The 19200-nt window shown below is 44.8% G+C and overlaps 1 protein-coding gene across 1 annotated transcript in view; it reads right to left on the bottom strand.

Moving 5' to 3' along the window:
• Window positions 1–19200, bottom strand: part of rnf17 (ring finger protein 17) — a 199192-nt gene that overhangs the window by 165941 nt on the left and 14051 nt on the right. The window contains exons 6-8 of the mRNA XM_072475912.1: window positions 16010–16108; window positions 15754–15915; window positions 6399–6582 (exon numbers count right to left, since the gene is read on the bottom strand). Coding sequence (XP_072332013.1) covers window positions 6399–6582; window positions 15754–15915; window positions 16010–16108 — 445 coding nt within the window. The remainder of the gene's footprint in view (window positions 1–6398; window positions 6583–15753; window positions 15916–16009; window positions 16109–19200) is intronic.

The following is a 19200-nucleotide window of genomic DNA, read 5'->3' as shown; positions in this document are numbered from 1 at the left end:
GGCAGACGATAGGATCTGAAATCTCTGAACAACTGAAATGTTGAGTCCATGAGGCTGTAAGTGTCTAATCAAAAGATAATGTGCTGTTCCTCTGCACTTGGACAGTGGAGAGGACAAGGTCAGAGAGGTCAAAGAGGGAGGGGAGCAGCAAATTAAAATGACAGGTGACAAGGAGCTTTGGGTCACACTTGTAATTTGAACGGTAGGTGTTCTGCAAAGCAATTACCCTATCTGCATTCTGTCTCCCCAATATAAAGAGGACCATGAGTATTTCTAGCATTTTGTTTTTATTTTATAAAATCATTTTTTGAATAATTTGTATTCATAGCCTTTGATAAAATGATTAAATTAGCATTAGTTCAAGTCAGAATTCACTCTCCAACAGGGTAATTGCTTGACAAAAACAAAATAACCAAGTTATAAATCATATAAAGCATCTAAAACAAATCTTGGAATGTACAAAGCTATCAATTATATACTAGGATGCAATCGGATTCTCTAATTTGACAATTTGCAATAAAGCCTACCAACAAACTTGTGTGAATCGCCGCCTTGCTCATATGTCAAAACATAGCCAAGAGTGATAATCTTGCATCACAAATAATATGCAAGTACAATCTACTCTGCTTAATTGAAATGGGGTATCCACTTGAAAACTAAAGGTATTTGAATTTAACTTCATTTTATCATATACTTTTTCCTTTTTGTTTTTTTCATATAAATTCGTTTTTTCCAATTAAGGGGCAATTTAGCATGGCCAATCCATCTACCCTACATATCCTTTTGGATTGTGGGGGTTGAGACCCACGCAGACACGGGGAGAATGTGCAAACTCCACACAGAGAGTGACCTGCGGCCGGGATCGAACTTGGGACCTTGGTACTGAGAGGCAGCAGTGCTAACCGATGTGTCACCATACCGCCCTGAATTTAACTTCCTTTTGAAGTAAAAGAGAAAATGCTGGGAACATTCAGCAGTACTAATTTGTTAATGTTTTAAAATCTCAATTTGAATCGTAAATTATTTTGAATTTTAATCCTAATTCGGTTCACACTATCAAAATCTATTTATTTTCAGAGGATGAGCAGCTAGCTAACCTCATCTCACCAGAAAAGGCAAATAAATTCATGGACCCCGTTCAATTCCTCTAAAACCACTGTGCAATCAATCTCAGGTCTATTTATGGGTGAACATTCACACATCAAACATCCAAATCTGCAATACAATTTGTCTTTTAAGCCCAAAGATGACTTAATGCTCCTGAAACTACATTTTCTTTAAGACAGACTTGCATCTAAGCAAAACATTAGCTTTCATTAACAAAAAATTGCTCAAGTAGTGAAGTAGAAAAATGCAAAGCAACAAATCATAATCATGGCTTAAGATAAAGAATGATGGTGATGATTGGGAATTTCAATGTTTCCATGTTTTTTTATGGCAGAGGAATAACAAGACTTGCAGACATCCAAGTGCTTACAGCCAACGCGAGGATCCCAGAACTGGCAGGTCATAACCATCGTCAAAAAAGACTGCACAGACTGGGGCTTTTCCTCCTCTATAAAAAGGAAGTACGAAGTCTTACAACACCAGGTTAAAGTCCAACAGGTTTGTTTCGATGTCACTAGCTTTCGGAGCGCTGCTCCTTCCTCAGGTTCATTCACCTGAGGAAGGAGCAGCGCTCCGAAAGCTAGTGACATCGAAACAAACCTGTTGGACTTTAACCTGGTGTTGTAAGACTTGGTACTGTGCTCACCCCAGTCCAACGCCGGCATCTCCATATTATAAAAAGGAAGGTTGAGGAATGATCAAAATGAAATGGGTAGATACGGTTGACATAGAAAAGATGTTTGCACTTGTAGCATGATAACTGATCCCTCCACTTCCGGTTGTGCCGATGCCCTGCTAGCCGCACGTTTCAGCGGCTCCAGCTCCAACGGACCTTCGGGCTCTTTTAAGAGCCCCAACGGGAAATTTTTGGGCGACGCAACCCAGTGTGGGGTGAGTGAATAGGGAGTCCCCCCCCAACGAAAGAGGAAAATATCGGCGGCGGAGGCTGCAGCGCGAGGAATCGTCGACGAAAGGGACAGAAAGGGAGAAGACATAAGATGGCGGCGGAGAAAGCCCAGGCGACATGGGGGCCCGAGCGAGACGAATTTCTGAGACGGTGTGTGGAGCTACTAAAGAGGGAGGTGCTGACCCCGATACTACAGGCAATTGAGGGGCTCAAGGAGGCACAAAGGACCCAGGAGACAGAGCTCCGCGTGGTGGAGCAGAAGGTGACGGATAATGAGGACGAGATCCTGGGCCTGGCGGTCAAAACACAGACGCACGAGGCACTCCATAAAAAGTGTATTGAAAGGATTGAGGAACTAGAAAACAGAGCGCGAAGGAAGAACCTTTGGATACTGGGTCTCCCTGAGGGAGTGGAAGGAGCGGACTGTGGAGCTTATGTAAGTACGATGCTAAGCTCATTGATGGGAGCTGAGGCCCCTGCGGGCCCCTTGGAGGTGGAGTGGGCACATCGGATCCCGGCGAGAAGACCAAAAGCGGGAGAACCACCCAGGGCGACAATCGTGCGATTTCACCGCCTTAAAGATAGAGAAGAGGTCCTGAGATGGGCTAAAAAGGTGCGGAGTAGCAGATGGGAGAATGCAGTGGTACGGGTGTACCAGGATTGGAGTGCGGAGGTGGCGAGAAGGAGGGCGAGTTTTAACCGAGCCAAGGAGGTGTTACACAAAAAGGTGAAGTTCGGGATGCTGCAGCCGGCACGACTATGGGTCACGTACCAGGAGAGACACCATTACTTCGATACGGCGGAAGAAGCATGGACCTTTATTAAAGAGAAGAAATTGGATCGGAACTGAGGGACTGATACTGTAGGGAATGTTATTGTTATTGTTATGGTTGATGTAAATAGAGAAGTAAATTGGGATGGGGGGGGGGGGGGGAGACACTAGGAAATGCGGGCGCCGTTGAGGGGGGAAAGAAGGGACATAGGCGGAGAATGAGGAATGGGAGGGGGAGAGGAAAGGGAGCTGCGCCACAAGAGGCGGGTCAGATAAAGGGATGTTCCCGCGCCAGAAAGATTATGGCGGGAAGACAGGCGCAAGGCGGATGGGAGTTCCCCACACGGGGGGGGTCAAGGAGTGAGCAGGAGTAGCCGGGGTCAGTTGAAGTCAGCTGACTTGCGGAAGTAATATGGGGGGAGCAATCACGCTAGAAAGGGATCTAGCGGGGGGGGGGGGGGGAGACAACTGGGTTGCTGCTGCGGAAATCAAAAAGGAAATGGCTAAAGAGTGGGTGGACGGGGATGGAATGCGACGCCTGGGGAGCAAGTGGGAGCGCAGAGGCGGGATATGGGACTGGCCTAGAGAAGGTGATGGCTAGCCGACACGGGAGGGGGGGCAGGTAGCCCCCTAGTGAGGCTGATCACGTGGAACGTGAGAGGCCTGAATGGACCGATCAAAAGGGCCCGAGTGCTCGCGCACTTGAAAGGACTAAGGGCAGACGTGGCTATGCTCCAAGAGACACACCTGAAGGTGGCGGACCAAGTTAGGTTAAGGAAAGGATGGGTGGGACAGGTGTTCCACTCAGGTCTAGATGCAAAGAATAGAGGGGTGGCCATATTTGTGGGGAAACGGGTAGCATTTGAAGCAAAGAACATCGTAGCAGATAGCAGAGGTAGATATGTAATGGTGAGTGGCAGGCTGGAGGGAATGGAGGTCGTGTTGGTTAATGTATATGCCCCGAATTGGGACGATGCGGGATTTACGGATGCTGGGTCGTATACCGGACCTGGAGGTAGGAAACTTGATATTGGGAGGGGACTTCAATACCGTGCTGGACCCAGGGCTAGATAGATCCAGATCAAAGACCGGAAGAAGGCCGGCAGCGGCCAAGGTGCTCAAGGGGTTTATGGACCAAATGGGGGGAGTGGATCTATGGCGATTTCTTAGACCGGGGGCCAGGAAGTTCTCCTTCTTCTCCCATGTCCATAAAGTGTACTCCCGGATAGATTTTTTTGTTCTGGGAAGGTCGTTGATCTCAAGGGTGGAAGAAGCTGAGTGTTCAGCCATAGCGGTTTCGGACCATGCCCCACACTGGGTGGACCTGGAATTAGGAGAGGAAAGGGAGCAGAGAGCACTCTGGCGATTAGATGTGGGATTGATGGCGGATGAGGGAGTGTGTGGAAGAGTGCGGGGGTGTATTGAGAGATACCTGGAGGTCAATGACGACGGGGAGGTCCGTGTGGGAGTGGTATGGGAAGCACTAAAAGCGGTGGTCAGTGGAGAGCTGATCTCCATTGGGGCCCACAAAGGGAAAACAGAGGCCAAGGAAAGGGAAAGATTACTGGGGGAGATTTTAAGGGTGGACAGGGAATTTGCAGAGACCCCAGAGGAGGGACTGTACAGGGAGAGGAGACGACTCCAGACGGAGTTTGACCTCCTGACCACCAGAAAGGCGGTGGTGCTGTGGAGGAAGGCACAGGGGAGGAGGTATGAATATGGGGAAAAGGCTAGTCGCCTGCTGGCTCATCAGTTGCGAAAGAGGACAGCGGCGAGGGAGATAGGGGGAATTAGAGACGAAAAGGGAGCCACGGTGCGAAGAGCAGGGAAGATAAACGGGTGTTCAAGACCTTTTATGAGGGACTGTATAGGTCCCAATCCCCAGAGGGAGAGGAGGGGATGCGGCAGTTCCTGGATCAATTGAGGTTCCCGAGGGTGGAGGAACAGGAGGTGGAAGGCCTGGGGGCACCGATTGGGGTGGACGAGGTTATTAAGGGGCTGGGGAACATGCAAGCAGGGAAGGCTCCGGGACCAGACGGGTTCCCGGTGGAATTTTATAGAAAATACGTGGACATGTTGGCCCCGTTGTTGGTGAGGACGTTCAATGAGGCCAGGGAAGGAGGGACTTTACCCCCGACAATGTCGGAGGCGACGATATCGCTAATTCTGAAGAGGGATAAAGATCCGTTGCAGTGCGGGTCCTATAGACTTTCATTATTGAATGTGGACGCCAAATTGCTGGCAAAGGTACTGGCATCGAGGATAGAGGACTGTGTCCCGGGGGTGGTGCACGAAGACCAGACAGGGTTCGTAAAGGGGAGACAACTGAATGTCAACGTGCAACGACTATTAAGGGTGATAATGATGCCCCCAGTGGAGGGGGAGGCAGAGATAGTGGCGGCAATGGATGCAGAGAAGGCATTTGATAGGGTGGAGTGGGAGTATTTATGGGAGGTGTTAAGGAGGTTTGGGTTCGGGAACGGGTTTATTAGCTGGGTCAAACTTCTTTATGGGGCCCCAACGGCAAGTGTAGTCACGGGTCGGCAAAGATCGGAGTATTTCCGATTATATAGGGGAACAAGACAGGGATGCCCGCTGTCTCCAGTTGTTCGCGTTGGCAATTGAACCTCTGGCCATGGCGTTGAGAGACTCCAGGAAATGGAGAGGGGTGATTAGAGGGGGAGAAGAACACCGAGTCTCGCTATACGCGGATGACCTACTGTTGTATGTGTCGGACCCAGCTGGGGGGATGATAGAGGTTATGCAGATGTTGAGGGAGTTCGGAGATTTCTCGGGATATAGGCTTAACATGGGGAAGAGTGAACTATTCGTGATACACCCAGGGGACCAGAGTAGAGAGATAGAAGGCCTGCCTCTAAGGAAAGTGGAAAGAAACTTCCGATACCTGGGGATTCAGATCGCTAGGAGCTGGGGAACCTTGCACAGACTTAATCTGACACGATTGGTAGAACAAATGGAGGAGGACTTCAAGAGGTGGGACATGCAGCCTCTGTCGTTGGCGGGCAGAGTGCAGGCAATTAAGATGATGGTCCTCCCGAGGTTCTTATGTTTTTTTTCTGTTATGTTTGATCTGTAAAGGGAAAAAATTTTGATCGAAAATTTTTTCAATAAAACATATTTTTAAAAAAAATAACTGATCCCTCCAGGGCGGCACGTGGCACAGTGGTTAGCATTGCAGCCTCTGGCGCTGAGGACACAGGTTCGAATCCCAGCCCTGAGTTACTGTCCATGTGGAGTTTGCACATTCTCCCCATGCCTGCGTGGGTTTCACCCCACAACCCAACAATGTGCAGGGTAGGTGGATTGGCCATGCTAAATTGCCCCTTGATTGGAAAAAAAATAATTGGGTACTCTACGAAACGGAGAATCCTGACGCAGTGCTGAACCAGAAATATGGTGTGGTTGGATGGAGAAACCTGTCCCATGTCTAGCCTCACAACAAAGTTACTTAATTGGACAAGCAATCAGGGCAGCTGGTCCTTTGATTCACATCCAAGTAGCACCGAGATGTTCTAGAGAGCATGTGACATCGGAGTCAGCAACTTCAAATCACAAATCTATAGCTGATCAAAGACCATTAATTTACAATACCCTGGAAGTACAAAGATTTCTGAATGTCCGGAGTCCAACATGAAGACTTGTATTGCTGCAAGATCAGTTATTCGATATGTTGTTGAATTGGTACACTCCTCATTGTTTCCTGATGGCACTAGTTCCATGATACTTCCTCGGCACCATGCACGGAAAATACTGCTTTTAACAATAATCCTCTCACCTGCATAAGAAAGAGAAAAATAATAGTAATTTTTACAATGACTATTTTAAAACAATAATCCCGCTTTCCCCCCATATCCTTTGAACCCCTTCACCCCAAGTGCTACAACTAACTGCTTCTTGAAAACATGCAGTGTTTTGGCCTCACCTACTTCCTGTGGTAGCCATGATGTGGAGATGCTGGCATTAGACTAGGGTGGGCACAGTAAGGAGTCTTACAACACTAGGTTAAAGTCCAACAGGTTTATTTGGATTCACTAGCTTTCAGAGTATAGCTCCTTCATCAGGTCACCTGGTGTTGTAAGACTTCTTACTGTACTTCCTGTGGTAACAAATTCCACAGGCCGACCACTCTCTGGGTGAAGAAATTTCTCCTCATCGAACAGATCACCTCTCATTCTTCGAGAGCAGATAAAGGTCAATCTACTCAACCTCTCATTGTAGGCCAACCCTCTAATTCCAGGAATTAATCTAATAAGCCTTCACTACACTACATCCAAGTCAAGTGGATCCTTCTTTATACAAGGAAGGCAAAATTGTGCACAGTATTTCGGTTGTGGTCCCACAATTTCTGCACAACTGCAGTAAGACTTTATTCTAGTACTCCAAATTCATTGCATACAAGGTCAATACTCCATTTGCCTATCGATTGCCTGCCACATTCACAGCCTGCACGTTATCTTCCTTTGTTCCGAGAGGGGGAAACTCAAATATCTCCGGAAAAATGAAACATTTGAGTTTCTCATCATTTAAAATAAATATTTTTTATTTCTGAAGCGGATAACCTCACATTATACTCCATCTGCCACCTTCCATTGCTTTGTCTATATCCTTTTGCAACCTGTGGTATTCCTTGCAGCTTGCTGTGCCACATACTTTGGCTTTGTCCAGAATTTTCCAGCCCAACATCAGCGGCCATCACATCAGAGGGGACAGGAACATTTGGGGAGATGTTCACTTTCTATAGATATGTCAGGAATAAAAGAATGACTAGGGTAAGAGTAGGGCCAGTCAAGGACAGTAGTGGGAAGTTGTGTGTGGAGTCCGAGGAGATAGGAGAGGTGCTAAATGAATATATTCAGTATTCACACAGGAGAAAGACAACGTTGTTGAGGATAATACTGACATTCAGGCTACTAGACTAGAAGGGCTTGAGGTACATAAGGAGGTGGTGTTAGAAATTCTGGAAAGTGTGAAAATAGATAAGTCCCCTGGGCCGGATGGGATTTATCCTAGGATTCTCTGGGAAGCTAGGGAGGAGATTGCTGAGCCTTTGGCTTTGATCTTTAAGTCATCTTTGTCTACAGGAGTTGTGCCAGAAGACTAGAGGATAGCAAATGTTGTCCCCTTGTTCAAGAAGGGGAGTAGAGACAACCCCGGTAACTATAGACCAGTGAGCCTTACTTCGGTTGTGGGCAAAGTCTTGGAACGGTTTATAAAAGATAGGATGTATAATCATCTGGAATGGAATAATTTGATTAGAGATAGTCAACACAGTTTTGTGAAGGGTAGGTCGTGCCTCACAAACCTTATTGAGTTCTTTGAGAAGGTGACCAAACAGGTGGATGAGGGCAAAGCAGTTGATGTGGTGTATATGGATTTCAGTAAAGCGTTTGATAAGGTTCCCCACGGTAGGCTACTGCAGAAAATACGGAGGCATGGGATTTAGGGTGATTTAGCAGTTTGGATCAGAAATTGGCTAGCTGGAAGAAGACAAAAGGGTGGTGGTTGATGGGAAATGTTCAGACTGGAGTCCAGTTACTAGTGGTGTACCACAAGGATCTGTTTTGGGGCCACTGCGGTTTGTCATTTTTATAAATGACTTGGAGGAGGGCGTAGAAGGATGGGTGAGTAAATTTGCAGATGACACTAAAGTCGGTGGAGTTGTGGACAGTGCGGAAGGATGTTACAAGTTACAGAGGGACATAGATAAGCTGCAGCGCTGGGCTGAGAGGTGGCAAATGGAGTTTAATGCAGAAAAGTATGAGGTGATTCATTTTGGAAGGAATAACAGGAAGACAGAGTACTGGGCTAATGGTAAGATTCTTGGCAGTGTGGACGAGCAGAGAGATCTCGGTGTCCATGTACATAGATCCCTGAACGTTGCCACCCAGGTTGAGAGGGTTGTTAAGAAGGCGTATGGTGTGTTCGCTTTTATTGGTAGAGGGATTGAGTTTCGGAGCCATGAGGTCATGTTGCAGCTGTACAAAACTCTGGTGCGGCCGCAATTAGACTTTTGCGTGCAATTCTGGTCGCCGCATTATAGGAAGGATGTGGAAGCATTGGAAAGGTGCAGAGGAAATTTACCAGAATGTTGCCTGGTATGGAGGGAAGATCTTATGAGGATAGGCTGAGGGACTTGAGGCTGTTTTCGTTAGAGAGAAGAAGGTTAAGAGGTGACTTCATTGAGGCATACAAGATGATCAGAGGATTGGATAGGGTGGACAGTGAGAGCCTTTTTCCTCGGATGGTGATGTCTAGCACGAGGGGACATAGCTTTAAATTGAGGGGAGATAGATATAGGACAGATATCAGAGGTAGATTCTTTACTCAGAGTAGTAAGGGCGTGGAATGCCCTGCCTGCAACAGTAGTGGACTCGCCAACACTAAGGGCATTCAAATGGTCATTGGATAGACATATGGACGATAAGGGAATAGTGTAGATGGGCTTTAGAGTGGTTTCACAGGTCGGCGCAACATCGAGGGCCGAAGTGCCTGTACTGCGCTGTAATGTTCTTTGTTCTATGTTCTAACACTGCCCAGTGTGTCAGGGGCAGATTATCCCACTCTGTTACATTAAGCCTGCTTACATTTTTCTCGGTACCTTAAATAACTAAGATCCTCGCGTTAATCAGTGCAGCATTCCACTCATTAGTCTGCTAACTTGAAATCACCCGATTTATTCTGATTTCCTGCTTTGGTAATTAAACTAATACTCAATCGATGCCAATATATTACCCCAATCTCATTAACCCTCAACTTGTGGAATACCCTTTTAATTATCACCCTATCTAATGTCTATTGGAAATCCATGTATTCTACATAAAGATTCCCCTTTTCTGCCCAATTAGTTACACCCTCAAAAAATCTATCCAAATTTGTCAAACACCATTTCCCTTTCATAAAACTTGACTCTTCCTGATTAAGTGCCTTTTTAAACACCTCAAAGAACAAAGAACACTACAGCACTGGAACAGGCCCTTCAGTCCTCCAAGCCTACGCCAATCATGATGGCAGTCTAAACTAAAACCTTCTATCCTAAAACCTTCTATCCTATTCATGTATTTGTCAAGAAGCCTCTTCAACGTCGCTATTGTACCTGCTTCCACCACCTCTCCCGGCAGCAGGTTCCAGGCACCCACTACCCTGTGTACAAAAACTTCCCTAGCACATCTCCTCAAAACTTTGCCCCTCGCACCTTAAACCTATGTCCCCGAGTAATTGACTTTTCCAATCTGGGCTCTGTCTATGCCACTCATAATTTTGTAAATTTCTATCAGGTTGCCCCTCAACCTCCATCATTCCAGTGAAAACTCCAAGATTCCAGTCAGAGCTTATCCAACCTCTTCTCATAGCTAATACCCTCCAGACCAGGCAACATCCTAGTAAACCTCTTCTGTACTCTCTCCAAAATCTCCACAGCCTTCTGGTAGTATGGCAACCAGAGTTGTACGCAATATTCCCCGTGTGACCCAACTTCCCATGACTTCCCAATTTTTTATTCAATGCCCCAACCAATGATGGCAAACATGCCAAATGCCTTCTTGACTACCTTATCCACCCTGCTTTGCCAATTTCAGTGATCTGTGGATCTGTTAGCCCAGATCTCTCTGCCTATCAATACTCCCAAGGGTTCTCCCATTTACTGTATACTTTCCACCTGTATTAGACCTTCCAAAATGTATTACCTTACATTTGTCCGGATTAAACTCCATCTTCCATTTCTCTGCCCAAGTCTCCAACTGATCTATATCCTGCTGAATCCTCTGACAATCCTCATCACTATCTGCAACTCCAGCAATGTTTGTGTCTTCCGTAAACTTAATCAGATCAGTTACAATGTCCTCCAAATAATTTATATATACTACAAACAGAATAGGTCCCAGCACTAATCCCTGCAGAACACCACTAGTCACAGCCCTCTGCATCCACCTTGCCAGCTCACCTCTGATCCTGTGTGACTTCACCTTTTGTATCAGTCTGCCATGAGGGACCTTGTCAAATGCTTTACTGAAGTCCATGTAGACAACATCCACTACCTTTCCTTCATCAATTATCTTCATCACTTCCTCAAAAAAACTCAATCGAGTTAGTGAGGCACAACCCACCCTTCGCAAAACCATGCTACCTCTCGCTAATAAGTTAATTTGTTTCCAAATGGAGTAAATCCCATCCCAAAGAATCCCCTCCAATAATTTCCCTGACAAGGCTCAGTGGCATGTAATTTCCTGGATTATCCTTGCTACTCTTCTTCAACAAAGGAACCTTGGCTATTCTTCGCTCCTCTGGGACCTCACCTCCTTAAAAAGATTCCAATATTTTCCCAATGATTGATGTCATGTGAACCAGCTCGCAGTTCCCTATTTTCTCTTTCCTTTCTTGAAAAGTGATATTATATTTGCTACCTTCCAGATCCTGGGACAATTCTAGAATAAAAGGAACTGTGGAATATCATAACCAATCCAACCACCATTTCTACAGTTATTTCTTTCAGACGCGCTAGAATGTAAACCATCTGGTTGAGGGGATCAACTGGCCTTTAGCCCATCTAATACTTTTTGGTCACTGATATTGTTTAGGCTCCTCAACCTTTTTCGCCCTTCGGTTCCCCATTATTTCTGGTATGCTGTGTCTTCTATTGCGAAGACAGATACAAAATGTTTAATGTTTCTACCGTTCACTTATTCTTCATGATAATTTATCCCCCCTTGGCCTCTAAGGGAGCAACATTTACCTTTGCTACGTTTCTTTTTATATAATGAACTTTTAGACGCCCATACAATCTAGATTTTTTGCTAGTTTACTCTCATATTCCTAATTTTTTGATCAGTCTTTGCTGGTTTTTGAACGTCTAAAAGCAGCTTACTAGTTTTTACATGATTTGAAGCTTCTTTTTTAATCTAATATCCTTAACTTCTTGTCAGTCTAATGGCTAATTCTTCCTGTGGAATTTTTGTTTCTCATTGGAATGTTTTTTTTGTGAGGGTGCTGAATTATTTCTTAAAACGTTTGCCACTGTTCATTTAACTCAAACATTTTAATCTATTTATCCAATCAAGCCAAGACAACTTTCCCCTCAAACCTATGTAACTGGCTAAGTTTTAGACCCTGCCCTGAATTTTTGAAATGGCAAAAAAATGGCAGAAGACGCCAAAATCTGGAAGATCGGGTGGGATGGCCTGCGTCAGTATTTGTGCATGTGTATTTCAGGCAGGCAGCTACGGCACAAATCAGCAACTGGCTCCACTCTTGCCTAATCCAGGGGTGTGAAACATGACATGCGCAGAGGTTAGACAAGGAGAGAGGTGGGTGTATGCCTTTGAATATGGCCCAGGACACCTTTGGGTGAGGTACAGTGCCCCTTGGGGTTGTTAAAAGTGGGCATGGGTGGCGTGGTAGTGGTTAGGGGGGGGGGGTTCAGAGTATGGCTCTGTTCATCTTTTAATCCGTCTTTTCAGCCTTGTACATCAAGAAAAAATGTGCACTGTGTCCCAAGAATCAATATTGCTGTTTCTGCTGATAGAGAGCCAAATTAGAATATTTAAATCCTCACTTGTTCATGGCGGCTGGAAGGAGTCGGGGTGGGGACCAGCCCTTACTCGTGCAGTTGCTTTTAAGCGGGCTCCTGCACGGACAGTGCTTTGTGCATTGGTGGATAAAGCTGCCAATAAAGATGCTGTTTTTGCTGAAAGTCTCTGCTCCAGAGCAGGCTGTCACAGCCAACTTCCAGGAGTTGCAGGGTGTTTGCCAGTCTTCATCATGAACTTATTGGGCCTTATATTGTCTGATAATCCTTGTGGTGGAGAGAGGGGGATGCTTTTTGCTGTCCCCCCCCCCCCCCCCAATCTTGTCTAAAAGGAAGGTGAGCAGAGCTGGAGCAGGGTGAGGGGTGGAAATTGGGGTTGGAAGGGTTAGTTTGTCTTCACTGTGATTGAGGAAGGCCCTATCAGTTAGAGCTAATCAGTTTGGATTTTTTTTTTTGCTTTTTAAAATTTTGATTTAGAGCATCCGTGCTTTTATCACGTAACTCCTCCTCAACTCTGGGGTTCTCAGGAATTTTCTTTCCTCTCTGGTTTTCCTTTGAAGCGTTGGGTATGATTTAACAGTGTCGCTCACTGTATCCTGTTTTTGTGTAAACGGGTCTTATATCCATGAAGGAAATATGTTGGAGATATTGTCCGAGTCATCCTGTTTTATTTGCTCCCATGCTTGCAATGACTTTCTTTATGTGCTGTACCTGCTTTGTATTGATACCTATGGTTTATTTTCCAATTTTTCCTTTTGTTTTGCTACAATATTTGTAAAAGCTTGAAAAGTTCAATAAAAATACATTTTTGAAAAGTGGGCGTGAATGTACTCTAGCTCATTAGAACTATCAAAAGTATCAAAATGAACTGTCAAATGCAGCTGACAAGGCATTTAAAACTCCTGCCTTTTGTCTGGAGTGTTTAAACATATCATTGCTTGCTGCATCACTTGTCCGTTGACATAAGCCTGAGTGCTTTGTAAGGGCCCTTCCTGTTGATTCCCTTATTTCCTATTTCTTTTATTTTGTCATTATCGTTTTTGGTCCATGGATCTTTAATGGACTTAAATCTTTTAAGTCGAGCTGAGGAAGGGAGGAACTCAAGAGTTTCAAAATAATACACTGTGCTATGAAGTTTTAGCTTTTGAACAGAAGAACTCAAGACTTTCTGGCACCCAAGAGATCGGAGGGATTCAGTTCAATTGGTTGGCTGGTGGCCAATTTCGGCATGGACCTTATTCTGCCCAGCAACAGAGTACCTAAGAGAAAGCTCCTGGACGCTGAGAGGAGAGGTTGTGTTGCTCTCTCTCCCAAATGCTTCCTGCCTGCTGTTTCTGAGTCTAGAGAGAAGTCTCGAGTTCCTGATGAATCTAGTGAAAACATTTATAGACTGAAAGCAAAGACCTCATCCAACTGGAGGCCTAGACTGAAAGAATCTAACTGGAAGACGTCCATCTGAAACAGAGACTTTTAATCTTTCACTTTTAGTATTATTTTTACACCCCTCTTTCCCATCTATGTTTGTCTAATTCTTTCAAATCTTTCAGTACTTGTGGGAGGAAACCGGAGTACCTGGAGAAAATCCACGCATACATCGGGAGAACGTACAGACTCCTCTCAGACAGTGACCCATGCCGATAATCAAACCCTGGTCCCTGGCACTGTGGAGCAACAGTGCTAACCACTGTGCTATCATACCGTAGTTAACCAGTTGTATTTGCTGCCTACTTGTTATTAATAAAAGCTAATTGTGTTTAAATTTGCAAATCTGGTAACTGCAGTTATTGGTCAGCCAACGACTTTGGATATTTTTTAAATTAAGAGTTAATTTGCAACTCCTGACGGTTAGTGCTGCAACTCCGGGTCAAGTGGATTGGAATTGACTGTGTGCTAGCCCCAGGTGCCGTAACAGCTTCCATTACTGGATTAGTGCTGCATTATTGATTTCACAACCTTCCATTATCATAGTAAAGTGCATTCCATTTCACAGTTTGATTGACAGCTCCAAGTGGTTATAGACTCTGCAATGGGACTATCACAGAATTTACAGTGCTGAAGGAGACCATTTGGCCCATCAAGTCCGCACCAGCCCTTGGAAAGAGCACCCGACCCAAGCCCACACCTCCACCCTCCCCGCAACCCGGCAACCCCACCCAAACAATTTTGAACATTAAGGGCAATTTAGCATTGCCAATCCACCTAACCTGCACATCTTTGGATTGTGAGGGGAAACTGGAGCACCCAGAAGAAACCCACGCAGACACTGGGAGAACGTGCAGACTCCACACAGACAGTGACCCAAGCCGGGAATCGAACCTGGGGCCCTGGAGCTGTGAAGCAACTGTGCTGACCACTATGCTACCGTGCTGCCCATATGATTTCTAATTTTTGTTAATGTGCGGGTGAAGAAATGTAAATGTAGTAAATGAGTTTTTAAATGAATGAGAGTCTTTTTTAAATTAAGTCTGCAATAGACATTTAGAACTTTATTTTTATTTAATCTCAACATAGGTCCTGAGGTTTGTCCATTGTGGATACTGGGTGAATTGACATGGTAGGTATAATGGCAAAGGGTGGGGGTCTGAATTTGCACTACGTTGGCCATGGAGTTGGGTAGAGGGACATAGGCTGGCATGGATAGGACATTGGGGAGTGTGCGCAGCACAAAAGGGCTATTAGGGGTGAGTGCTATCTTTTGTTTTCTTGCCTTTTAAAAAACACATGGACACAATGCCAGAATATAGGGGCAGGCCTTCTGCACAGCCCGTCGCCACACCAGGTAGCCATTGCATTCTTTGAAGTCACCTGGCCCAACTCCCAGAGAACTCTGCCACTCGAACAAATGTCGCAACTTTTGGGGCATATTCTCCCAGTTAGGATTTGCAGAGCTGGCCAATGTCTCAATTCTGGGAAAATCCAGGCTCTAAAGTTTGAAAGTGATATCTAAATCCTAACATATTGCAATCATTTTGCCCCTTTATTATGAGATTACTAAGTAACCCTACCTCATTACATTATACAAGATTTAAAATAGCCTTACCCCTTGCTGATTCCACGAGTATTGTTCCATCTCCTTCTGCCAGCCAATTTCTTAACCAGGTTAATAATTTGACTTCACTAATTCTAATTAAACAGCTTTGATACGTGTCATCATTGGTTACCAGTCTTTTGTAATCCCGAGTCAAAAGCTGAATAAAATCCATAAGAATCAACACCTATTTACAATGCAGAAGGACTGGGATCCCCGTTGTCCTGGAGAGCATTTGCTTGGCACACTGACTTGCTCCAAGTAGGCTTTACACCCACTACCAGCAACTTCCATGGTATAAAATTGAAATCATGGATTTCAAGATCCAGATTTGTCAAATGTATGTTCAAAATAAAAAAACGGTTTCAAGCCATAACAAACAGGAATACTGTAATTACCAAGTTCCAGAACAGCCGCAGGCAATTTTTGCAATTCCATATTACGGGAGAAGTTGTCAGACTCTGCAGCCAAGAGAACGGCCTTCTTTTTCTCTGAAGATTTCTGGATGTAGAAGTGGCATGGGTTTATCACATGACTCACTGAAACCAATCCCTGAAAACCTGAAGTACAATGGTCAATTAAATAAAACAGAACAGCAGTTTAAACAACATCTTATGGTAAGGATACAGAGTACGCGCGTACCCAAAATCCTACCTGCATAACAGCTGGAGTCTGAAACATTCTTCTTATGAAAAGTCTTCTTCTGTCGCTTTGAAACTGGTCTTAGTTTTGAATCATTTTGATCAATAGTACCTGAAAAAAATGATTCTGAAAACATCTCCTTCATAATTTTAATAGATGGTTCCATACAATTATTGAACAAAATCATTTTGCACAAGTCACTTTTTTAACTCTTTAGAACGCCTAGGTCAAAAAGTTTAATCCTCTTTGGAGTTAAAAAAAAAAAATTACTGATTAATAAAAGCCTTCAAAAGCTTTAAATACTACTTTCAAAGATGAACTGCTTAAAAGTCAGGGGACATCAGAAGATTCAAAATAGAGACTGATGATTTTTTAAAAAACTTCCAGGCATTTTCAGTTCATAATCAGATAATTCCAATTGATTTCCAGTGACAACATTAACAACAGGGTGGGGGGAAACAGGTGTGAGTAGGATCATCACAGTAGTTTGGACAATGACAGCACGGTCCCCACATTAAACATTGTCTGGTGCAGGTTTCTGTCAGGGTCCATTTGCCAAGTTGTATGGCGATGGAGAATTGGCGACAGTGACATGGCTGTGAACCTGTGAATACTTAGTCAAGAATCTGCACACACAGGCAACAAATGAATGACGGTCATGTTGAGACAGAGGTGTCTTTGGGCACCAGCATTTGTGACTGAGCAGTCCTCTTCAGGATACCCTCTGCTCATGCTAAATGGGATGGAGCAAGAAATAGTTTGTCCCGCCTTCTCCTGGGTGGGGAGCCATACCCTACAGGAGCATTCATCTTTGTGGTCAAAGAAAACAAACCTCAAATTCTTCAAATTGAAATGTTAGAAAATTCATGGACAATCTCAAGAGGGCAATCCGGAAAGAATTACAATTGTATCATGTGAGCTATCAAGACTCCAAAATGGCATCACCATTCTCACTGCGGGGGGCAGCTGAAGGAACAAGCATGGTATGCATTTTACAAGAAAGGAAAGGTTGACAGCAATCCTGCTGTCCAAGATTTCTTTACCAGCCAGAATAGAATCTTCAATGCATTGCCACTGCCGAATTGTACAAGTGAAAGGCTCATGACACCTCACCTGCAGCTCAGCTACACTCAATATGCCACAGTAATCAGTGATTGTGCCCCGATCCTGGGATCAGATGTTCAGGAAAAAATCTATTCTAACCTTGCTGAAGTCCTCATTGCTATCCCAAAATCAGATCACACCTATGGGGGGCTTTAATGTCAGAACTGGCCGTGTCTTCGATGTCTGGAGAGGAATCATTGGGAAAAGCAAGTGGGAAAAGCCAATACAAATGGTATCCCCCTGGTGACAAAGTGTATTCAGCATGGCCTTGTTATAACAAACAAACCTTTTCTTCCTGAAGGCATAAGCAGCCATCTTTGAGTCAAACACCCAAGTGATTTCTGGATCACCCGATCCATGTGGGGGACTGATGCCTGCTGAACAGATCATTGATTTGATCAATCAGTGATGAACATCCACCTAGCACCAAGCCATTACAAGACCCAAATATCCAACAGAAGGATTATTAATGTCTCGGCCCCAAGCAGCCCAATTGAAGAGAGGAATTCCAAGTTCAGCTCAAAACCAACCTGGGAAATCTTCACACATGGAATTCAAATTTCAGAACAATGGGATCAAATAAAGTCAGTTGTACTAGCCTCCTATGACCAAATCATTGGTTTGAGCATCATAGTCTGATTTAAAGAAAACAAAGCTGAAATATTCATTACTTCCTGTAACAAACAGAAGCAGCCTTTGTTGCCTGGCAGAACTTACGGTCACAAATCAAGCACACAGCATTCCACCAGACTCCAGGCTGACACCAACTGACAAATGCAGAAGTGGTGGGAAGAAAAAGCCTGAAAGACCCAACAACATCCTGACCATGTGACATGAAAAGCTTCTTATGAAGCTACCATCCAGGTCAAATAGACAATATCCCCTTTGCTCACAGGATGGTGTTTTCCTTCTGAAGGTTGACAATGCTCTCCGTTGATATTGGACGGAACATTTTCAAGGATTCCTCAACCATGAATCTACAGTGACAGTCTTGAGGCTATTCCCCCAGCACCCTGTTGTAGGATCTATAGGTGAGGCATCATAGAACATATAGAACTGTACAGCACAGTACAGGCCCTTCGGCCCACGAACTAGTCTGAAACTAAGATCAAATCAACCTTCTCCCAATCATTCTAGTGCACTCCACATGCCTATCCAATAACCGCTTGAAAGTTCCTAAAGTGTCCGACTCCACTACCATAGCTGGGAGTGCGTTCCACGCCCCAACCTTCTGAGTAAAGAACCTACCTCTGACATCCCTCCTATATCTTCCAACATGAACCTTATAGTTATGCCCCCTTGTAACAGCTACATCCACCCAAGGAAAAAGTCGCTGAACATCCACTCTATCTATCCCTCTCATCATCTTATACACCTCAATTAAGTCACCTCTCATCCACCTTCGCTCCAATGAGAGAAGCCCTAGCTCCCTCAACCTTTCCTCATAAGACCTACCCTCCAATCCAGGCAGCATCCTGGTAAATCTCCTTTGCACCCTTTCCAATGTTTCCACATCCTTCCAATAATCAGGTGACCAGGACTGCACACAATACTCCAAATGTGGTCTAACCAAGGTCTTGTACAGTTGCAGCATAACCTCACGGCTCTTAAACTCAATCCCCCTGTTAATAAATCCCCCTGTACCGAGGTACAGTGAAAAGTATTTTTCTGCGAGCAGCTCAACAGATCATTAAGTACATGAGAAGAAAAGGGAATAAAAGAAAATACATAATAATGCAACACAACATATACAATGTAACTACATAAGCACTGGCATCGGATGAAGCATACAGGGTGTAGTGTTAATGAGGTCAGTCCATAAGAGGGTCATTTAGGAGTCTGGTGACAGTGGGGAAGAAGCTGTTTTTGAGTCTGTTCGTGCGTGTTCTCAGACTTCTGCATCTCCTGCCCGATGGAAGAAGTTGGAAGAGTGAGTAAGCCGGGTGGGAGGGATCTTTGATTATGCTGCCCGCTTTCCCCAGGCAGTGGGAGGTGTAGATGGAGTCGCTGGATGGGAGGCAGGTTCGTGTGATGGACTGGGTGGTGTTCATGACTCTTTGAAGTTTCTTGTGAGGCAAGACTTACTCCTCACAAATCAG

The sequence above is a fragment of the Scyliorhinus torazame genome, chromosome 15 (genome assembly GCF_047496885.1).
Source record: "Scyliorhinus torazame isolate Kashiwa2021f chromosome 15, sScyTor2.1, whole genome shotgun sequence".
In the NCBI taxonomy this organism is placed as follows: domain Eukaryota; kingdom Metazoa; phylum Chordata; class Chondrichthyes; order Carcharhiniformes; family Scyliorhinidae; genus Scyliorhinus; species Scyliorhinus torazame.
This window is presented reverse-complemented; position numbering and strand designations above follow the sequence as displayed.